Source organism: Lissotriton vulgaris, chromosome 8 (assembly GCF_964263255.1).
Source record: "Lissotriton vulgaris chromosome 8, aLisVul1.2, whole genome shotgun sequence".
Taxonomy (NCBI): Eukaryota; Metazoa; Chordata; class Amphibia; order Caudata; family Salamandridae; genus Lissotriton; species Lissotriton vulgaris.
In genome coordinates, this window is record NC_141696.1 from 714,604,113 (window position 1) to 714,624,024 (window position 19,912).

General features: G+C 41.0%; 1 protein-coding gene across 2 annotated transcripts in view; it reads right to left on the bottom strand.

Moving 5' to 3' along the window:
• Nucleotides 1-8,254: 8,254 nt before the first annotated feature.
• SH3KBP1 (SH3 domain containing kinase binding protein 1) overlaps nucleotides 8,255-19,912 on the bottom strand; it is a 1,359,457-nt gene continuing 1,347,799 nt past the window's right edge. For both annotated transcript variants that reach the window (XM_086934590.1, XM_086934589.1), the window contains one exon: nucleotides 8,255-11,001. In XM_086934590.1, the coding sequence (XP_086790716.1) occupies nucleotides 10,960-11,001 (42 nt within the window). In that variant the 3' untranslated portion in view covers nucleotides 8,255-10,959. The remainder of the gene's footprint in view (nucleotides 11,002-19,912) is intronic.

Consider the following 19,912-nt stretch of genomic DNA (forward strand, 5'->3'; position numbering starts at 1 on the left):
TCCCTTAAGGCCACTGATAATACAGTTTAAAAAATTAAGAAAGATGAGCCCTTTTTGTAACTGAAAGGACTGATAATAGGACTATGTACTTCAAAATGTTTTGCTCTTACAGAACATCTGTGTAGGAGTGGATGTTTTAATAGTGAATGAGCTCCAATGAAGTCTTAGAGTGATAACCCATTTGCTGAAACACTTGGCCAGAGATTTTTTATGAAGACAAAAATATTACATGTAACCTTCGAGACTTGTAATGCGCATAGATGGAGATTTAAAATCAAAAATATTTTGTATAGTAAATTTGTAATAGCTACTGGTGGGCAAACAACTAATTTGATATTGGGAACGTTTAGTGCACTCACTAAGAGACCAGTTGGGTAACAGATTCTCTCAACTGATTAGCATCCATTCAAGATATTGCTTTTTCTGACTTGCACTTGCTGTATTTCAGTACTAGGGGGGTGCAGCACTATCTCCTTGCTTACTCTGTATTATTGATGAAGAGTATGGGGTAGGTTTACAAGCTCTTTGCGACACTATTGCGCCGCTGTCGCATCACTTTTTGTGACACAGTGGCTGTAAGAACAATGCAAAATGTTGAGACCCATTTACAACGTGACGCATCTAAGGAGATGCGTCACCTTGTAAATCCATGCGCCACATTATACCTGCATCAGGTATAATGTATGCTGGTGGGCCTCGTACTAGGACGCCGCCATGTCAAAACCCTACAACTGCTTGGAGCAGGCATAAGGAGAGACACAGTGTATTAAGAATAGGCATCTCCCTGCATTGCTGGAGTTGAGTCGTGCTTGCGACGAGACTCCAGCAATTCGCGACTATTGCGCTGACAGATGCGTCAGCATATCTGATGCATCTGTCAATTTTGCGTCACGGTGCGCCGTATTGTAAATAAGGCGCATCCATGGTGGCGCAAGGGTTTCGCACGCAGGCACAGGGTAACTGACAGATCTATGCTGATGCAACTGTTTCTTGTAAATAAGCCTCATAGTATACAAAATACACTACTTCGCTTGGCAAGTGAGATGGCTCCTGAAGGGGTGGCTAAGTGAGTTTCTGGTAGGACAGTATGATCCTTTCTTCTTCTGATCAATTTTGTCAGTGGCACTACTATGTTTATTTGGCTATATTTCCATTATTAAGTAAGGGTCATGATAAATGGCATATCATATATCTGACTGGTGAATATATACAGACACACACATGTATACACATACACACTCATGCACACACTCTCTCTTTCTCTCTCCACTTTAAACAGAGACAGTTTCGCCATTAGAGCTTCTGGGCAGCACTCCTCTGAAATCCCTACATGTTTACCTCAAAAGATATTAAATGGATTTATTTATTTAGAGAAACAATGGTATCTCTATACAAATCAATGTATATAATTTTGGGCTGTCTGTACCAGGCTGCCTACCTCGCCTCGCTCTGAAGCAGGAGACAGAAGCCAGGCAGTAAATCAACTTTCTACAATGTGATGAACTACGTAGGGCTTAACTTTATAAGCCTTTGTTATTATAGTCAGCATCACAGTTTCGGGCGTTGGAGTCTGCATCCCTGTGTGAGGCCAGATATTCGTCACTGACAGGCATAGATCCCACTCTTTCCCATTTGTCACATGGTAGGACTGGATGCAAGCATGGGTGACTTGGAGCCTTGTCCTCTGTAATGTTAAGTGTTATCATGCTAATCTTGAGTTATGTATATTGTGCTGAGACCCGTGGTCAAAATAACCTTCCCCTCTGTGACACCCCAGGCCCTGGCAGCAGATCGCTGGCCCCTTTAGAAGTGGAGCTGCTGTATTTGTTACCCAGCAAAATTGATCCAAAAGATGAGCAGGGTTTTTGTTCCCTTGCACAGTTGATCCAAATATCCAAGACAAGCGCTAAGGCAGAAGTATGTGCTAATACTAAAGACAGTTACATGCTGAATGGTGTTAAAGTTAGCCCTATCTTCACGCCATAATAGTAATGGCTATATATGCAGCAGGCTGGTGTGTCCACGCAGCTGGCCCACTGATGGCACGCCAAAGGCAAGCTTTCTGCACCCGTCCGCATCCCAGAAGGGGCCAGCGCCAGCCATGCTGCCGGATTGAAATTAGAAAAACAGTTAAAAACCCCAAGACTAAAATACTCTGGTAAGGAACTATGGGAACTGAACCCAAATGCTGACAAAGATAGAACTAGGTTAAGCCGTCAGGAAAAAGAAAAAAGAGGGGAGGTGATCCTCCAGGAGAAGAGCAATTTAGAGGAGGACTGACTAAAGGCAAGGACCTTAAGCGTGGCCTTATTAATGAACATTTATGGTAAAGTATGCATAAGAACTTTACCTTTGGCTTGAATCCAAAGAAATGAATATGTTGTTTATAACAGCGATCCTAAGGGCACAGAGGTGGACCAAGGATTCACTTGCCCACCAGGATATAAAGTAATACATCAATGTAGAGCTTGGCTTGGTAGTTTAGTCTGCCCTGTTCCCATGATGCACTGGGCCAGGGACAGACTGATTTGCATATAGCCAGGTTCTGAGCTGGGATGGGGCAGTGAGATAAATAACGGTGATGGATCAAGCCCTGATCTTTGGACTGGGTAAGAGTGGTCTGTTTAACTCAGACACTCTGTTCATCACCACCCCCTTTTTGTAAATCGTTTTTGGCCACTATAGGTGTGGCAGGGTATACTCAGACATGAGTCCCTTTCTCACTGCTCCATCAGGATTCAAGCAAGCCGGGCCGAAGAAGGCTGAAATGCCAGAAACCGGTCCCCGGTAGCTTGTCTCCTTTCTGGTGAAGAATTGGCTTGGTAGTTTAGTCTGCCCTGTTCCCATGATGCACTGGGCCAGGGACAGACTGATTTGCATATAGCCAGGTTCTGAGCTGGGATGGGGCAGTGAGATAAATAACGGTGATGGATCAAGCCCTGATCTTTGGACTGGGTAAGAGTGGTCTGTTTAACTCAGACACTCTGTTCATCACCACCCCCTTTTTGTAAATCGTTTTTGGCCACTATAGGTGTGGCAGGGTATACTCAGACATGAGTCCCTTTCTCACTGCTCCATCAGGATTCAAGCAAGCCGGGCCGAAGATGGCTGAAATGCCAGAAACCGGTCTCCGGTAGCTTGTCTCCTTTCTGGTGAAGAATTGGCTTGGTAGTTTAGTCTGCCCTGTTCCCATGATGCACTGGGCCAGGGACAGACTGATTTGCATATAGCCAGGTTCTGAGCTGGGATGGGGCAGTGAGATAAATAACGGTGATGGATCAAGCCCTGATCTTTGGACTGGGTAAGAGTGGTCTGTTTAACTCAGACACTCTGTTCATCACCACCCCCTTTTTGTAAATCGTTTTTGGCCACTATAGGTGTGGCAGGGTATACTCAGACATGAGTCCCTTTCTCACTGCTCCATCAGGATTCAAGCAAGCCGGGCCGAAGAAGGCTGAAATGCCAGAAACCGGTCCCCGGTAGCTTGTCTCCTTTCTGGTGAAGAATTGGCTTGGTAGTTTAGTCTGCCCTGTTCCCATGATGCACTGGGCCAGGGACAGACTGATTTGCATATAGCCAGGTTCTGAGCTGGGATGGGGCAGTGAGATAAATAACGGTGATGGATCAAGCCCTGATCTTTGGACTGGGTAAGAGTGGTCTGTTTAACTCAGACACTCTGTTCATCACCACCCCCTTTTTGTAAATCGTTTTTGGCCACTATAGGTGTGGCAGGGTATACTCAGACATGAGTCCCTTTCTCACTGCTCCATCAGGATTCAAGCAAGCCGGGCCGAAGAAGGCTGAAATGCCAGAAACCGGTCCCCGGTAGCTTGTCTCCTTTCTGGTGAAGAATTGGCTTGGTAGTTTAGTCTGCCCTGTTCCCATGATGCACTGGGCCAGGGACAGACTGATTTGCATATAGCCAGGTTCTGAGCTGGGATGGGGCAGTGAGATAAATAACGGTGATGGATCAAGCCCTGATCTTTGGACTGGGTAAGAGTGGTCTGTTTAACTCAGACACTCTGTTCATCACCACCCCCTTTTTGTAAATCGTTTTTGGCCACTATAGGTGTGGCAGGGTATACTCAGTCATGAGTCCCTTTCTCACTGCTCCATCAGGATTCAAGCAAGCCGGGCCGAAGAAGGCTGAAATGCCAGAAACCGGTCCCCGGTAGCTTGTCTCCTTTCTGGTGAAGAATTGGCTTGGTAGTTTAGTCTGCCCTGTTCCCATGATGCACTGGGCCAGGGACAGACTGATTTGCATATAGCCAGGTTCTGAGCTGGGATGGGGCAGTGAGATAAATAACGGTGATGGATCAAGCCCTGATCTTTGGACTGGGTAAGAGTGGTCTGTTTAACTCAGACACTCTGTTCATCACCACCCCCTTTTTGTAAATCCCTTTAGAAGTGGAGCTGCTGTATTTGTTACCCAGCAAAATTGATCCAAAAGATGAGCAGGGTTTTTGTTCCCTTGCACAGTTGATCCAAATATCCAAGACAAGCGCTAAGGCAGAAGTATGTGCTAATACTAAAGACAGTTACATGCTGAATGGTGTTAAAGTTAGCCCTATCTTCACGCCATAATAGTAATGGCTATATATGCAGCAGGCTGGTGTGTCCACGCAGCTGGCCCACTGATGGCACGCCAAAGGCAAGCTTTCTGCACCCGTCCGCATCCCAGAAGGGGCCAGCGCCAGCCATGCTGCCGGATTGAAATTAGAAAAACAGTTAAAAACCCCAAGATTAAAATACTCTGGTAAGGAACTATGGGAACTGAACCCAAATGCTGACAAAGATAGAACTAGGTTAAGCCGTCAGGAAAAAGAAAAAAGAGGGGAGGTGATCCTCCAGGAGAAGAGCAATTTAGAGGAGGACTGACTAAAGGCAAGGCCCTTAAGCGTGGCCTTATTAATGAACATTTATGGTAAAGTATGCATAAGAACTTTACCTTTGGCTTGAATCCAAAGAAATGAATATGTTGTTTATAACAGCGATCCTAAGGGCACAGAGGTGGACCAAGGATTCACTTGCCCACCAGGATATAAAGTAATACATCAATGTAGAGCTTGCAAATGAGGGGGAGGAGTAGAAATTATCTTCAAAGAAGGATGGGAAATGGGAATACTGCCACTTAAAGAAATTCCTGGTATGGAAATATTCAGTTTCTCACTAAAAGGAAAAGGGGGGTGACATTGTTACTGATGTTCAGCTATAGACCCCCTGGTACTTCACTAAATCCTCTTTATGTTCTCTTTAACTTGATATCAAATTTAGCCTTGAACCATTCCAAGCTCCTAGCACTAGGATACTTTAACATCTTGGCTGACAATAATTCTCACACTCAAAATAACAACTTTCTTTCCTCATGTGAGTCTTTAGGACTAGAGCAACGGATTAAGAGTCCCACACATCAAGGAGGGAAAACAATTGTTCTAGTACTAGTGCCACAAAATATGGTGGTAGTAGAGGACGTGACTCCAGTTAGTAAGTCAGATGCATACGTAATCAACTTTAAACTGTTCAGGGCCAGCCAAAAAGACTATTTGAAAACTACTTAAGGTACAGGGACGAGCTTGGGCGAAACTAAGGAATCTGGAAGGAAGAAGAATATTACATTTTTCACACGGTTTTCAAGAAGAAGAGACAGTAGATACAAACTATGCCCCTTACAGGGTGCAATTACGGAGACTCTAGGTGAACTTATCCTTATACAAATGCTGAAATGAAAATAAAAATCCTTAGCCGCATGGAATACAGAAACCTTGAAAGAAAGAAAACCTGAGTGTAGAAATCTGGAAAAACAATGGCGTAAAGCATACACAGGCAAAGATAAGCTACTACTGATAGAAGTGTTATAAAATTATAAAAATGAGATTAGATAGGCAAAAAAAGCTATTATACAATTACTATTTCTAATGCAGCTAAGGGAGCAAAAAAAGTCTTTCATATAGTAAAAGATTAAGCTTACCCAGCCTGTATAAAAAGAACAGTAGCACCTTCGCAGTAACCATGTAATAGGCTGTCTGATTTATTTCATAATCAAGTGGATTTAATTCTAAAATACTTAAATAGTAAGAATTTGCATGGGCAAGGGCAAAAACCTTAAAGCTAAGGTTCCACCATTTAATTTCTTCTGCAGTTCCATGGTCGATTTACAGCAGGAAAATACTTTTGGGAAGCTAGCCAAAATAGATTTGTTAAATGAGGAAGAATTCAGTATGTTAACCATATCAATTTCATCAGACTCACTACTAGACCATATACTCCATAAGATCTGGAAAGAAAGAGCGTATGAACTATTCATAGACCTACAAAAAATCTGTAATCAATCATTAGCCATGGGGTCGGTATTATCAGCCTGGAAGAAAGCATTAGTCCCACAATTACAGATGTAAAGGATCCTAGTAACGTCTGGCCAATCTTTCAGCTCTCATATCTGGTCAAGATTGTAGAAAAGTTTGCCAGTAAAATACTAGAAAACGTCTTCGAATCAAACAATCTACTCAATCCAGAACAGATGGGTTTTAGGCCAGCCCATGGCATGGAATCAGCCTTAATCATAGCACAGCCAAGTTGATGATGAGGGTTGACGTTGGCCAGACTGCAGTCCTGATTCTGCTAGACCTGTCAGCGGCGTTTAACAAGGTCAAGCACCAGATCCTATTCAACAGATTAAAGGAGAAAGGGGTAGAAGGCTCTTTCTTAAAGTGGATTGAATCCTACCTATCAGGAAGATCTCAAGCAAGTGTTCTTCCCCTGTTTAGATCAGAATTTTAAAAAATCTCCGCTCCACACTGAGCCTTATTTTGTTCAAAGTAAACTCACGCCCCCAGCTGACACGGATCAAATCATATGGGTTGACCTTCATAAACTATGCAGATGACACCCAACTAATAACATCTCTGGATAACGATGAGCATAGTCAGTTGAATGAATTCCATGTTCAAAAACAGAGATGGCGAATTGGCTCAGCAATAATACATTGAAACTTCAGGTAAGAAAAACTGATCTCCTGTGCTGTTCCGCCAACAAAGTACCATGTCAAATTTTAAATAACTTCTGGCCATAGACAAATGATTCAGACTTAATTACAGCTCAATGCATGTGAAATCTAGGAGTCCAGATCAATATAAAACTCTCCATGAAAGTTCAGGTCAATAGGACAATAGCCACCTGCCATGGACTCATGAGGAATTTGAGAAGAAATGTTCTCCTACTTCCACAGTCAACAAGAAAGATGGTAGTAGTACAGAGTACAATACTAAGCAGGATTGACTACTGTAATGCCCTTTTATTGGGAATTCCAGACTATCTGCTTAAAATCTTCATAGGATACAAGCAATGGCGCGCAAAGTAGCACTTAATACATCAAGATTTGATTCGCAATAAATACCTTGAAAAAACTCCACTGGCTACCAACAAAAGAGCTGTATTTTCGAAGCCATGTACATAGTCCACAAAACCCTAAATGGCTCAGGACCAAGACTCCTACAGGATAAATGTAACTTGGCTCTTTCCCAAATAAGACAGTCTGGAGTCCACCTACTTTAAAATAATAATATTGGTCCGCCCCTAAATGTTTTACTGTTGATCTCTGATAGTGCCAAGATGCCTGCCAGGTGAACATTGCGCTTTACAAATGATTAATAATAATAATGCCAATAACATGGATTTATTTACGAATAATGAATGCTAAAAACGTTAAGGGCTTAAATACCTCTCTGCAAATATTTATATATGAATGATTGCAGCCAGTAGCTGTGGGTGCTTCCCGAAGACTGGTTGAGGCATTTTGTTCCAAAGTTGATGGCTCATGCAGTACAAGACACTAGGCAAGCACACACCTTAAAGGGCTTGAAGTAGTCGCACTGTACAATTTGCACATTACAGTAACTATTGAACCTATTAATGTGGTAAGATATGTGGCAGTTTTTAATTTGTTTAATATTTCAAGACTATTCGTTCCCACTGCTTTATAAACCATGTTTTCTTAATTAATTCAGTTGCTTTCAGATGCACCATTTTCCAATCTTTTTTCTGTTTTTTCTCGAGAGGAGCACCTCACCTTCAGACTCCACGTTTGTCCACAAAGCATGCTCACTTTGCTCACTACATAAAAGTCATACCCAACTTTTACGCCCACCACTTTCAAATGTCACAGCTGCCACTGTTCAAGACATGTACATCTTCTCAACTGTCTCATAACAACCATTCTATGATGCCTAGAAATAAAGTACAGCTGCAAATGAAAACGAACAATAAAAAAATCTATTTCATTAATGTTTTGAAGCTTACAACATAGTGGAAAGTGACATTACATAAATACCATGAATAATACAAAATGCAAGTCAAAAATCAATGTCACAACAGAAGGACCCTGATACAATTTTTTCATAATCCATGATTTTATCATTACTCATTTGTACACTATTTTGCATGTTTTAACTCAAAAGAAAAGAGTTCCTGGCAATGAGGAAAGAAGTAAAAAGGAAAATGAATTGTGTTACTTTTTGATTTCTCAAGTGCCTCGAGCGGTCATAGAGAATGAATAGATGGGACATGCTTAAGCCGAGAGGCATTTCCCAACCTAGCTTTGATGAGTCAAGTTGTGATCAATGTTTCACGTTGCTGCAGGAGTAGTTTTAAAACAAAACAGTTGATTCTAGTGGGTCTTATGAAAAAAGACTGCAGAAACTGTTGTGTGGTGGTATTAAGTTATGTGGAAAATACTTTGTTTAGGGTAGGGGAAAATTTCAGAGATCAAAATGGTTTGTTTTTTTAATCTAGCAAGAGACAGTTTCAGAAACTAAAACACATTACTAATATGTCTGTTTAAGAGCATGGAGATATAAGGTGTGTACTTTAAAATAAAGTATTTCTAGTTCTGGGGTTAGCCCAGTCATTTTAATTTTATTAAAAGTATATGTATATTATACTTACTTTGGGGGCTTTTAGCTGACCCTCTTACTCTAATGGCTTGTTATTGTGTCATTCACATTTTTATTTTGCCCTCAGTAGCATATAGTGTGGAGTAGTGGATCAGCTCACTACATCCATTAGTTAACTTCACTGTCGCGATGGCATTGTGCCCTTTCAGAAGGAGTACATCAATAAACAAAGTAGTTCCTTTAGGTGCCAGGGGCTAAAATGACAAAATGTGCTTTAAGAGACCAAAACAATATTTTGGGTTTTTAGCCACTCATGTTTTTTATTAGATTGAGTGGCTGGCAGCCTCCCCAACAATATTGTTTTGCAAAAATCATGACTTGTTCATTATTGGGACTAAGAAAACAGGTGAGAATCTGTAACCGGCAGATCAAAATTATTTTTTCCATTTCCGTTGACAGAAAAGGTTCGAAGCTCACAAATACACAAACCCAAACAGCAAATATATGAAAATCCAACACACCTAAAATGATGTGAAATAACAAAAACAAATAATAGTAACATGGTAGGGAAAGTGGAAATCACCATGGGACAGAGGTCTGTGATATTCCACCCACTAACAAAAATGCAATCCAATTTCCAAAAGTAAGTATTCATAAATAATGGTAGACTTCCAACTTGACCTGCTCAAATGTGTCTTTATCGTTATCATGCAACAAGCTTTTGCAAAAAGACAGAAAGAGTGAGAGCGTCACTGAGAATATGACACTATGAGTGAGTGTGGGAGAAAGAGCACATGTGTGCTTCAGTGTATGTTTGTGTGTACATACACAGGCAATACTTCCAGAGGCTCCCTGATGCCCCAATGCAATGCTTGCACCTTATCTTCTCGGAAGACCCTTTCGCACCCTTCACCCTCACCTAATTGTGTTCCTCAGTTGGATACAGTGTATGGCAGCCTGTTAAGAATTCAGCAGCAAATGAGCAATGTTACTACCGATAAAACCTTTGTGTTTCCTACTTTTTATCAGAAAAAAAGTTGTAATGTTTCTTGAGTGGCCCTTACTGTACTGCAACTCTGAGCAATTAACAGTTATTGGTAAAGAGCTGCCTTTCCCAAAAACCAATTTCCTTGGTGTACTTTCGCCAAAAGGCAGTTAGGGAGGCCATTTAAGGGGCACAAAGTAATACTTCATCCTCTTTTTTGGCAGGACCAGCAGCAAAGACAGAACAACATAGTTGAAAGATCGCAAGCTACAAAATTGCTTACCATGTGCTAACTTGTTTTTTTGGGGGGTCATCTGCAAATAAAGTCAGAAGTCAAGTTATTATCTTTTAAATGTATGATACAATATGCTGATTAAAAACAGCTGGGAAAGTTCTTAAACTGAAATTGTAAGATTTTGATTTGTTTAAATCCTAACTCATTAGGGACAGGCTGAAGGCACACAATTCATGACACACCAAATTATCTTTTATGACACGCTGAGAAGAAAATCTTGGAGGTTCTCAAGAGGTCTTTTGAGCATTAAAATTGCATATCTAATAGAATCCAAAACAGGGTAACATAACATCAAGCTGAATGACAGGAGGCAAAAAAATCTGTAACATTCATTCCTGGCTATATGTGGTCCGAACAGTTTAAGAGTCCATGATACATAATGACAGAAGAAGAGACGGTTGTAAAATCAAAAAGTTTGTAAACAAATCATCTGACATAGCCTGTCATTGAAAAATATCATCAAAACAGTACCACTTCGGACTCAACTGCCTGAGGTTTCATCATTGACGGTCTTAAAGTACAAAAGCCTATGTAACACGCGTATGATCGACTCCGTCTTAATCATATGCCTCAAGGGCCAGCGCATCCTAGGGAATATATATCACCTTCTCCCATCCCCCACCCAACCCCTTTGTAATTTCTGTTGTGCTATCACACAATTTGTGCTGTCGCCCAAACTAAGCGATGCAGAGGCAAATCTGACACAATTTGGCACACAGTTATTTTGGCTGTGGTGGTTATCGAAGTCTTGGAGCTGTGACGAATAACGCGTGATTCCGTCTATTAATTTTTTATTTTGTTTGGAGAGTCTTCTTTATTTCATTGACTTCCATCTGCCAGGCAAGAAAAAAACAATTTTTTTGTAAGCATATAAATTATGTCACTAGTTATTAGCATTTTTAATATGATAAGGAAACAAAATGTCAGCCTCACATATGATAGACGTTTTCATACAAACTAAATCCTAAGGATCAATGCACCCCCCTCCCCCCCCACACCACCATGATGTCCAAAAGCACCCACAGAATCATTAGTTCAGTTAAAAAAAAGTGTTTAGCACTCTTTTGAACAAGCTATAAGCATTTTATATAAAACTTCAGCAGAGGAAATATCCTAATATTTCACCCGATGGTTGGATGTCAGAATATAATTAGCAAAAATATCAGACAGAAACATTGTGTTCTAAATGCTGCTTATAAAGTATCATCTTATTGGATGACGATTTTCTATTTTTAGCTGCAATATGGCAATAATTTGTGTAAACTATATTTAGGACAACACCATATTTGTGTCCAACGATATTTTGATTAGAATATTCTAGTACCATACCCTCCTGACTTCACTTTAGGAATAGAACACACATTGTTTGTTACATAGTTGAAACAACATGTGATCTATATTTGTGTTCCTCTTAGCTTAATATTAGTAGGGGATGAACAAACCTGCCATCAGAGAGACACATGCTAAAACCTCAAAGTAACGGAGATAAATGAATAGAAACAATATAAAAAGAGTGAAGATAACCAAGAAACTAGAACATATAAATGGCTCTTCACTGCATAGTCACTCACCCTATAGTAACCATTTGGGCTATGCTCAGCGCCAGGACCGCCTAGGGTAACAGCCGTGCTTTACAAATCATATTAACATAACATACATGTCACCCTTTCTCTACATTGTTAATCATAGCTTTCTGGTTTGTCATTTTGATATTAGCTCTGACTTCTACCTGCCTTGGGATCAACTCCCTATCCCCAGCCTAGGAATTGAAAAAAATATAATAAAAGAATAAATCATAAAACAATACAACATATTTCAGAGATCAGCACACTACTTCTTTTTTTCTACGAGATGAACATCAAACATTAACTATCAAGTCCTGGACTTTGCTTTTACACATCATTGTTCACAAACACATTAGCTAATTGAAGTGAATGGAGACTACGACTCCCACAATGCACTGATTTTGTATGTAAAAATCCAGGACAAAGCACACTGTGTGACAGTATTTGAAGCGTACCAGCTTAAACGTTACTTATTTTCATATCTCGGATATCAAATGAAATATATCTTGCCTTTTGACAAGATGGACATTTCCAAGAAAAATCAAAAAATTCATTTGAGATCTTTTAACTATGCAAAATATATGTTTGTGTTTAAGATATTTCAATTTTGTGTCTCAGCTTTCACGTGTTAAAAGTTTTTCACATTTATTATCTCAGCATTCCCATGTTATCTTCAGCCGTTTGTGTTAAATGGAGGCAATTGTTTTAATTGAATCAATCACTTTAACAGCAGTAGGAGGTCTTTGAATTAAAAAACACGTTCCTGTCTGCTAGACAGGCATAGATAGGGGTCACAAAACTATGGCAAATAGATGCCTGAATGAAAGGGCTCTCTGTACACTCACTTTGTTTCCACCAGTCAAATAAAAAAAATTGCATGTAAGATTTGTAAATTCCATGGCTGATCCATTAATCTATCTTACCTCTCTTTTTTAATCAATTCTACAGACCAACTAGAGTAGGCATTTCTTACTCTATATAGTTGGAAAATGATGCAAAAAAGATTAAAAAGTGCCTCTCAGTCAGCACCGACAGCATTGCAAGCCTATAATTGACAGCTAACATTACATGACTGGAGTCCATCATTCCTTCAATCTTTCTGAAGATTCTGTGGGATTTCTATCTGCATAGAAGATCAGGAAATGACAAATTCTACAGGTATTTTCTATAATGCCTAGTTTGTGTCGGAAATTTCCAAAGATTTTGAAATTTTGCAGGAAATGTCTTTTTGTTTTCATTTTTTTATTAAGCCGAGTCATTACATATAAATACATTTGACTACTTAATTATACAAAAAAGGAAGACAAGCTAGTAGAGATTCATCGAAAATACAATACAAAAATACACATATCTAAAAGCAGGAGAAAATAAGGAAATACTTCCCCCATCAATTAATTACATACTCATTTATATAAATATGAAAATCAAGAAATACAGCAGCAAAGGCAGTATAATACCACAGCTAGTAAGTTGTATCAGGCATTTATTTCCAGATCTCAATTTTTTTTTGTGAAGAGCCAAATCTGGCGCATATAGACTTTCGAATAATTTTACCCATTGTAGCTTGCTGAACCATAAACCAAATGACGGTACAGCCTTAGTTTTCCTGTTTGGGAATATTAACGACTTTGGAACCAACAAGGAGTTAAATGCGAACTGTTGCTGCCTTACAGAAATATCTAAACTCTGTGGTACTAATCTGAATAGGGCCCGCATGAACTTGGACAGTGGTTAATCTGCAATGATGGCTTACAAACACGAAAATCTGCTCCCAGAAATCAGATTGCTCATGATACAGTCCCTATCCCTTGGTACAGGAATAGTTTGGGATCCCTCAATCTGAAGATATCTTTTAAAGGACTGTGAGTGATCAAAGGAGCAACTGCTGAAGCAAGGCTGATGAAGCATGTGCAACGCACCACTGCCTTTTGACTAGGTTTACAGTATAGCAATATCATTTACATTCATACATACATATGTGAAGGAGTAGGTGGAGACATTTGAACTTCCATATCCGAATAGCCTTACCAATCTCGCAGGAAATCAATGCTGCAAGAATTTTCACTGAGTCTCCCAAGTCAGATGAGGACTAATGCCATGTTCGCGCTATATAAAACTTTATAAATACATGTCTAGCTTTACTGCCCTTTACTGTGGTCAATAGAGCTACATCAGTAGTAGCCAATCAACATGACTAATGCCTTATTCGGGGTGTAGCAGATGGGATGCTCGATCAAAAATGTGACGGATATCCAGTCCACCATATTACAAGTGAGTTATAGCCTATGGTACTAGTTATATGGCAAACAAGATAGCTGCCATGTTTTAACACAGTATTCCATCACCAAAGCTCTTAATAAAACCCACAATTGCCTTAATTTTTCTACTGTTGAAAATTCCCAATTCTACAAATTAGGATGAACCTGAGTGGAGTGGTGTGGCTCACTGGTTAGAGGCGGCAGACCCGGAAGCAGAGGACGGCCCAAGACCAGGGTTCAATTCCCGACGCGGCAGGGTCGTGGACCAGGGTCAGCGGACTCAATAATTCTCGCCTCGGTGCCTACTCTAACCAGGGATCACACACGGCAACTCTGGACATTAGCATGCCTCATATCCACAATGGCCCCCCACATACGCCGGGGATGCCTGGTTTCACCTTGGAGATACCCAGTAGGGACCATCTCACAGGGAAAGCCAGGACGGGTTCCCCAGCAGTCTACAGCGCGGAGATACCCCATGTGCGGTGATTCATGCGCTTTACAAGACATCATTAAATTACATTACATTACAACCTGGTTCAGTTATGAATTGATGAGCAAACTTTATAAACAACATTAAAATAAATTAATCATTAAACACTTGTTTGTTTGCTTCACAAATGTCGCTCTAGTATGGTCAGTTGTCTCCACACATGGTACATCTTACTGTAAATTCGTTAAATGTTCAATTATCTTGGAATTAAATACTCCAGGTGTTAATCTCATTCACAAACCACCATGGGGTTTTGGTAATTCACTGTATTTTGTTGCACACATTCTCTTTTCTTTCTTCCTGTCATGACACAGAATGTAGAACATTGTTTTAAAGAAATGGAAGAAAATGTTCAACTAGACTTCTTTTTGTGGAAAAGTGACGAAGTGTTATTGTGCTTTTTAAGATGCAGTGAGTTTAGCAACAGTAAATAAAGTACTGTTATTTTTTCTCTGCTTCAGCACCATATGTTCTTTGGATAGCAGAGGTCTCTGACTGAGGAATCTGGCTCATCAGAAGGCCTCCTTCTGCTTTCTACTGTCTCTCTCAGAGGACAATGACAATCTCGTTTTTTTGAAGTTTTGTTTTCTACTGAGAAAGAAGAATTTCACAACGAATCAACTCAGTGTTGTCATCGAAGTCTAAGGGTGTGTCCGATGTTAGTCCCTCTACTGTTGGTATTTTGGTAAATTAACATTCAAGGGTATTGGGCACATTGTTCAAACATTTACTGTGAAAAGCTTTTAAGATGACACTGTTAATTTTAAATGTATATAGTTTGAAAACATTTATTTGTAAATATGCCCATTACCATAATCTAACATTCCCCACAACTTGGCTACAGCAACAACATTGGCTGGTACTAGAGCTAGAATCATAAATATGCCTCGTCGAGGTGATGGCAAGACAATATACTAGTGAAGTTCACAATGATAGATTATTTTCAAATATTTTTACTAAATATATTCAAATTAAAAAATAAAAGCATAGAGGATTTACAAATTTGAACTAGGTTTCTCATTAAACGTTTCAGGCGAAATGCATTTTGGTTTAAAAGTTTGAAACTATTTTGTTATATTAGATTTTAGCATGTGTTAACCTTCTTGAGAACCGCATTACAGTTTTTCCTTGTCAAAAAGTTAAAGAAGACCACTTGACTCTAATTACGCAGGCAAGACCTTGTTGTCCCTATTGGGGGTATGCTCAGCTTGCTGTGTCACAACCAGGCAGGACCCCCCCCCCCTACACTGCTTTGTTTCTTCACATGGGATATCTTACCAAATATACAGGGAAGCCTGGACAAAGGAGCAGATGAGATCCACTGATCTGCTTTTTTGCCTTTTTGGAATTCTACTACTACCGAAAACCAATTACCTGGAATGTCTGAGCAGCTTGGGTAGCTGGGAGAACCCAAGAGGATTCAAGGAATACAACTTAAGACTCATGTAAGCTTGAGGCCCTGTCTTGCTCCATCTTACACATACTGTGTACAGAAGGAGGTAAAAAGAAGTGTGTGGCACTAGTTAGCCCTGCGGTGTATCCGTTACTTCACAACCAGTGTTAAAAATCCTGAAGTATTGATACTGTCGAGTCTTCACCCACAATGCCACCTTCATCTTGGCACAGAATAACTTTTCAGGAGTTCCTGTATACAACGGCTGAAAGGTCATCATGCAAATTACAAAGCCTACAGTAGTATCACAGTGAAATAGCATATATATATATATATATACCATGGTTTTAAACTTCCTCCAGTCCTGTGTGAGGCAAAGAGGCCTTTTAGTGAATAATCATGGTGTGCTGTATTTAGGTGATGAGCCTATACATACTCTCTATTTAATGCTGCTTAGTAAGTCATCAGGTCGTTTTTATCCAAAAAGAGGTTTTTAGGTCTTGCCTACGCAGCGCACATGTGCTGCATAGGAGAGAGACCATTAGCCATCGGTACAGCTTTGGGGGCAAAAACGTGCATGCGTTGCATTGCTTGCAATGGCAATGCGCGCACGTCTGGCGATTCCCTTGCGGGAGCGCGGGGCGCCATATGGTCGCATTCATCGTGCCTTGCTGCACGCTCCCGCAAGGGAATCGTGCAGGCCCCCTCCCCCTACTGCTGCGCGAGGCGCGCGCTTGTGCTGGTTTTCATTGCTACCTTTCTCTGTTCTCCACATCTGGCCTGATGCCATTTTCTTTTTGTCCATTGCATGTATTTATATTTCTGTTGCCTCTATTCTCCCTATTCTGCTACTCCCCTTCTTTGCTCTCCATTGTTACTACTGCTCAGTGTCAGTGCTGTGTCCACTAAGTTTGCCGCGCACTTTCCTCTGCTCACCCACATTGCTGTCTTCACTTCATCACTTCTTGTGTCCTACGGAGCTCAGAAGTCTCAACAGGCACTGTAGATAAGTTGGTAGGAAATCTGCTGCCTGAGAGGCTCCACGCTGTTCGTCCATCTGTCCAAAATGCTGTCATGAGCCTTGTTTTAGACTCAAAATTAGGTGGTTGGTCAGAGAATTAGCAGATTTAAAACACACAGCAGTATAATGAAACTTAGGAGGGGGTCCTTTTTGAAAGGTTCATAGAACGCTCCCCCACACCCAGGCAGACTTTTATTTTAAAACAAATGGGAGCCTGAACTTGATTTGCATTTCAAATAAATGTCCCCGGTGCAGAGTGAAGATGAAAGGTGGCCATAGGGCTGCAGCGCGACCAGGGCCTGAGGACTCATCCAACACTGGGGCGGCCCTGCGTTACACCCCTAAATCACTGTTCCATGAGAGGGCTCGTGGGAGCTAGCTATGGAAGATATTTTTCTCAGTCAGAGAGGGAGGAGTGATCTTGAAAGGCAGGGGAGGACAGTAGTACACGGTGGTGAACAAAAAGTCACTTCACACTCAAATATGCCTCTCTTCCTCTGCCTATTTTTGCACCATTTACTCTGCTCAGTCACAAGTCCTCCACACAACATGTCTTCTCCCAATTGCTCCACTAAGGTTTGTGTCTGTGATGCTTCTCCTGAATGCCCTAGGTTTCACATATGTGTTAGTCACCTTCTTCTTGTCTTTGTATTGTTGTTGTTAGTTGCCATTTGTATATTTTTGTCTGTGAGGCTTTTTCTTAACAGCTTGGCTCTCACATGTTTTGTTACCTGACGTTGTCTTTGCATTTTGTTCGTTATTTGCCATTTGTTTACTTTTTCGGTCTCTGATGTTTCTCCTTAACACCTTGCCTTCCACATGGGTTTTGTCACCTCTTTGTTTTCTTTGTATTGTCTTTGTTTGTCATTTGTGTGTGGCTCAACCTGCCATTGTTATGACACTGAAAGCCACTACAAGAATGGGCGCGTGTCTAGGCAAGGTGGCGGGCCCCCTGGCCTTCATTCAGCAGAAGAGAACAGCGTGGGAGACCTTGGCTGCTCGGAGTACCAGACAGAGTAAGGGGGTAAATCCTTTGGCACACCCTAATCTGGAGTTGGGACAAACAGGCCATTTACCCTGAGTGTCTGCATCATTAGTTGGTGTTATTGTTTCCATTCTACTGTTTTAGCCCTGTTCGTTACCACCTCATCTTGCCAGGCAGCGAAGCGTTTTGTTCCTTGCAAGGCTAGGTTTGTTTCATTACAAATAAAGACAAAAACATCTTCAGAGTGCTAACAAGCACGGAAAGGGCATTTTCTACATGCTTGCGGTCATTGAAGGAGCTCCATTAGAACACCATACTTTTAGTCCCTTTTCGATTTCAGTGCTTGATATTGCTTCATAACTAAGAGGTGGGACAAAGTGTTAGACGTACACCAAGACTGCAGACTATCAGTCCTCAGTGAACCAAGGGCAATGGCGATTTGGTATCTAAATGTGTATTTATTGTAAACAGTTCGAGCCACTGTCCTTTGGGGAATGAGAATAAACTAAAAAGCAATTGGAAACTATCAATAAAAGTCCTATGGCTGTACAAATGACTAGAATAACTTGGGGGAGGAAACAGAAACAATGCATTGTTGTACAACAAACAAGCATTGGCATAGCCAATTGGTCTCGCTTTGGGGACCTTGTAAGTATTAAGTTATGCAGCACAATATCCTTAGTGCAACAACATCAACTGTTGTATGGCTAAACACTCATAAGGTCCCAAAGGCGAGACCTCTTGGCTATGCCAATGCTTGTTCTTTGCTGTTTTGGGACATTTTTAAGTTATGTAACACCCAATAGGTATAGGGATTATTATCCTTTCAAGACATACTTTATTTTATGTTCCCCTTTATAAATGTTCTTTAAAGAAGGTCTGTGTTTCAAAGAAGGATATGGCGAGCTCTTGAACCGTTGAGTTCCGGTGTCCACAAGTTAGGGGTGATCCATAATACTCCTACATAATAAGTATCGCACATAACAAATAGGTGTCTGCAGAGATCAACTGCCTGAAAGTAATAAAAAACGAGATGTCATAAAATAGATTCATAAAGAGGAGCTGCAGGAGTGAAGAGAGCAATAGCCAGGCAGAAGAGTTAGTCAGCAAGAAAAATTTGACCAATTAGTTCTCAGAAGCAGCAACGTCCCGAATCAGGAATTCAAGCAGATAAAAACCCGTTGAAAGACTGTTAGAAATGGAGTTTCTGGTTGACTAGGGTATGCATCTAAGCCAGGCACAACTCACCACTCTAGTCAGGGCAAGTCAGTTACACACTAAAGATGCACTGTCAGGCAGGCTTATCACCAGAGGTAATGTGTAAAGCATTTGTGCAACATACTTGCATAGCAACACAATGAATAGACCACAAGAGACTCCACATGGGATTATATAAAGAAAAATATAGTGTATTGCACATAAACAAGGCCAAAACGCCATGAATCATAAATACTGTGCATCCTATGCAGTTACTGAGATAGCACTCATTATCCTAAACAATATAAGTTCAAAAATTGACCTACAATATAACATCACTGCATGCAATGCCAGTTAGGTTAGGGAAAAGCATGTGGATCACAAAATATCACCATAAGCACATAGGGAGCAGCGCACCTTCACTCCTGTCAGTGCTTAATTTGAGCCGATGGTTTCGGGTGCTCGGCACCAGCACTCACTTGTCAACACTGGTGCTTGTGTACACTCTGGCCTGATTGAAGGGAGCTTGGCTGTGCCCGGGGCGTAGCTGATGCTTGGTCCTGTGGGGATCTGCCAGGCGCTCAGTGGGCTCACTGGATCGCTGCATGGAGGAAGTGGAAGATGGGACATGGATGGCTCATGTGTCTATATTATGATATGCTGTCTGATCTGACGAGGAGTTACAGTGAGTGAGTGGATACGGCCTGGATCGCTGCTGCTCCTACCAGGTTAGCATACACGGATGGAGAGTTGTTGAGGGGTGGTAGCGAGCTCGATCCTTGTTGGGGCCCTCCTCGTCGGAGGTGCTCTGACCATTTTCAATAGTGAAATA